The sequence below is a fragment of the Strongylocentrotus purpuratus genome, unplaced genomic scaffold (assembly GCF_000002235.5).
Source record: "Strongylocentrotus purpuratus isolate Spur 01 unplaced genomic scaffold, Spur_5.0 spur5_scaffold_20, whole genome shotgun sequence".
Classification (NCBI taxonomy): domain Eukaryota; kingdom Metazoa; phylum Echinodermata; class Echinoidea; order Camarodonta; family Strongylocentrotidae; genus Strongylocentrotus; species Strongylocentrotus purpuratus.
Window position 1 is genome coordinate 43,502,293 of NW_022145606.1, and position 3,728 is coordinate 43,506,020.

The window sequence follows — 3,728 nt, forward strand, 5'->3', positions numbered from 1 at the left end:
AAGTGAAGGACTGGGGGGGGGGGCAAATTGTGACTTGGTCTAGCCCGGTGGTCAACTCTCGGTCTCGTCGTTGTCAACCCCATTGTCTTAATTCGCGCGTCTGGCAAGACCTCGGTTTGAATGTGAGTCACCTCGTCTGAGTTTAGTGATGTAAAATGTCGACCCAGACATAAATAATCAGCTATTATTGAAACACGTCTGTAAAAATAATTCGACGAGCACTATTGTTGGTGGCCTGATTTTTTATATTTTTGTGTGAATAAAGAAAAACCCGTGGGAGGGAAAATGAAGACAAAATAATTCTTTGCTGGTTACCTCATGGTTGAATGCACATCTTGAATTATTCAGTAAACTAATGGCGTGCAGTGCTTGTTCGGGTGAAATTGTATTCACCCGTGAGCGATAAATATGCTGTCTGTGTATGTAATATATACAGTTAACTAAATTATTCATACCCTTATCCAGTATTGTACTTTTTAAAGTAGGCCTATGTGAAAAGTTGATTTGTCCCGATTTATGTTTCTTGAGAATGTGACATATTAAAGCTTACATCTAAAAGTATTCAACAAAGGTCTTAAATCAACCAGTCCACTTTTCATTCTTGAGCTATAAATATTAAACACCCCTAAATGTTTTTGTTTACAAGAGCTACGAATACTTATGTTGTTAACTATTCATATATATATATAAAATGCATCAGTAAATAAAATGAAATGAAATGAAATTATCAAGAAAGGGTGAGTGTAATTATAGCTTACCTTAGCCATGACTCTCATGACGAGATGAAAGCGAGAAGAAAGGGAGATGGTGCTCATTACACTGGTATTCAATTTTCTGTTCGTCATAGTTTCAGGCTGATAATCTCTTCCACCCTCATGCAGCTGGAAAGCAGTGATCACAGATTAACTCAAGTGTGCATCCAATCCAATTGCTGTATTATCCGTGGTGTACAATGTACAGTGGCTCATCCAGATAAAGAGCAAGTATTAGCTAGTCATCCGCGTATACACTCCCATCGAGACCGCCTTTCCTCTCAAATATTGGCGCGGTTTGACGTTTCGCAGGCTAGAATCATCCCGACAAATTGAATTGCGTCGACGGAGCTTCGATAGTTTCTCCAGGCTACAAGGCTACACGGATGCCTCGACCGACTTACCATACAACCGGGTGAATTACGTGCGGGGAAATTAAAGAGCTCGTTCGCTCCACAAACCTAATAAACGGACGCGTTTGCTGATTCGCGTGTCGGTCGAATCACACTAACATGTTTTACAGTTGAAGATGCATTTACTCCATACACATCGTATTGTAATTCTACAGCTGGTTTAAGGTATAACGAGCTTTTTATACGTTGAACAAATATATTCCAAAGAATTGCACGACTCACTAAGCATTATTTTGCTCCATACACGTATATAGTTCTACAGCAAGCTTTTGATACATTGGTCAAATAATAATATTCCAAAGAATCGCACGATTCACCGAACATTAATTGCTTCACACACATTTCGCACTTTAACAACAAGTTATTTCGACGGTTGAGTCAAACACTTCAGGCTAAAGAAGCTATAACAACATAAATACGCGAAAAGGCTCAATCGAAAAGGTATTCCAAAACACAACTGGGTCGAAATCGAATGGGAACTAGGAAGCCATGTAGAGACGTTCATCCCTGGTATTAGGGACTTTTAGATTCGCACGAAGACGATGGGGATTGCTACGATCGACGTCCTTTTAATGCACTGCCTTGAATGGACGTCACACGTATCAGTCCACGCAAATCTAAAAGTCCCTAGTAGCTAGAGATAAAACCATTGCATCGGTCTAAACAAAAGTAGATTTTATTTTAATCCCTTTTACAGATTATGTATCTCTCAGTGAATACCGTCAACTTTTCCATCTGTCTTCTACTGTTGTTTGTAGTTCGATTATAAGCAATGCCAACACGGCCTAGGCTATATTATTGTCTTGACTATTATAATGCGCATGCGTAGTTAGCTTCCATACCAAAATATTTTGTAGAAGTACATCATACAGTTGTTATTACGCTCTGTTAGACTATCAATACCTTTGGCGAACTGTGTCCATGTCCTATAGCTCTCTCTCGCTCCTCTGTATACGTAGAGAATTCGAAGGGCATATAGGAGGCAACATTTGTGAATTCACTTTCTTCTTCCAGGTGATGCATAGAAATACACAACATCACACGAACAAACACTTCCAAGTATAATACATGCACTTGCGCATAATGAGGTATTATCCCACGGGCATTTTATATCCATCTATGCACTCATTAGCGATACATTCATGCATTCGTATTATTCCACAGGCGATAATTATACGTACTATATCACCACCAGCAATTAATATCGCGTTGCAGTACGGTCCAAAACTCGAGACGGGCGGTTATAATAATTATACCCTCATATTTTCCCGCTCATCCGTGTTGTTTAGCGCATGTTCGCAGTCTCGATCCCTTTTCGTTTTAATCAGTTTCTGAAACCGAGCAAACGGAAGGGGAAAATGGGTTGATTGTCTGCTCACGGGAGTTGAAACTAATCAAGTGTTTCCTGAGCGTTGGTGTAAACTGTGCCATTTAAAGCCCATCTGCAGTAGTTTGGCCAGGGTGTCACTGACAGGTGGTTATCTCATCAAATCAGCTCTCAATTTACATTTGAAAAAGGGGATCATGGGGGACCGGTGGTCACCGATTAGGCATTGTTTGATATATAGAGGGCGCAAGTAGCTATAAGTAGTGCAGTGGGGCTTTAAGTCTTGTTCTTTGCCCCAATCATGGCAGTTACCAAAAAAGAGATAGGTGGAACGGAAGAAAGAAAGAAAAATATTCTTGAAAATAAAATATTTGAATTCCTAGTTGTCTTCGAATCTTAACCATATTTTGTTCTCCAAAATAACTGGACACAAGGGGTCCTTTTACGAAACTGTCGTAAGTACAAGTTCGCTGACATCCCATTGAAACGCATGTTAATTGTACACGTTTCAAAGGGATATTTTCGAAATTGTACTTGTGACGGTTTCGTGAAACGATGGCATGGATACACTGCATGTTGCCCGTTAGGTTGGAATGAATAAGCCTCTTTTTCATGAAATGATTTTGACAATAAATTTATTCTTGAAGAATAGGTACCATCTTCTCAGAACTCTATTGATCAATAATTAAGTTCTGAGAAAATAATGTCAGTCTCTAAGACAGATGATCGCTATTAAAAACTACCATGGTTTGACTGTAAATAGATAATAATGACGACAACTCCTCCCTCCTAGCTAGATGTAGGTTTATCACCCACGATTCACTGGTAATATAGATGATAGACGCGAAATAAGAGGCTCGTTCGGGGGATATATCACTAACGTATCCTTGAGCTGAAACTAATTAAGTAGAAAGGGAGAAACTACATGCACTTAGCGGGTTCCGTTAATTATCGCATATTACTTAAATTATTAAGCTCAAATTGAAACCAAATAATGGGCTCGCTTCCATGTATGACGTGTGTGTATTTTTAATCCTTCGAAAGATATTCAATCCGATGGTATCCAGACAAAAATCCAGACTCGTGACCAAATCTCAAATATTATGCTTTTCTCACTGCAGGTGCAAAACGGGATCTGCTGGTGTTTTACAGACGAATTCCTTTGTATTGAGAGGGAAAAACATTTCTAAGGCTATAGGGAATACAATATTTTGCTAAGTGCCTGAGTTGATCCTA

The 3,728-nt window shown here is 39.3% G+C and overlaps 1 protein-coding gene across 1 annotated transcript in view; it reads right to left on the reverse strand.

The window, feature by feature from the left end:
* The window catches only part of LOC590634 (carbohydrate sulfotransferase 15), a 34,050-nt gene extending 31,927 nt beyond the window's left edge, over window positions 1-2,123 (reverse strand). The window contains exon 1 of the mRNA XM_030993399.1: window positions 759-2,123. Coding sequence (XP_030849259.1) covers window positions 759-845 — 87 coding nt within the window. The 5' untranslated portion in view covers window positions 846-2,123. The remainder of the gene's footprint in view (window positions 1-758) is intronic.
* Window positions 2,124-3,728: the final 1,605 nt, after the last annotated feature.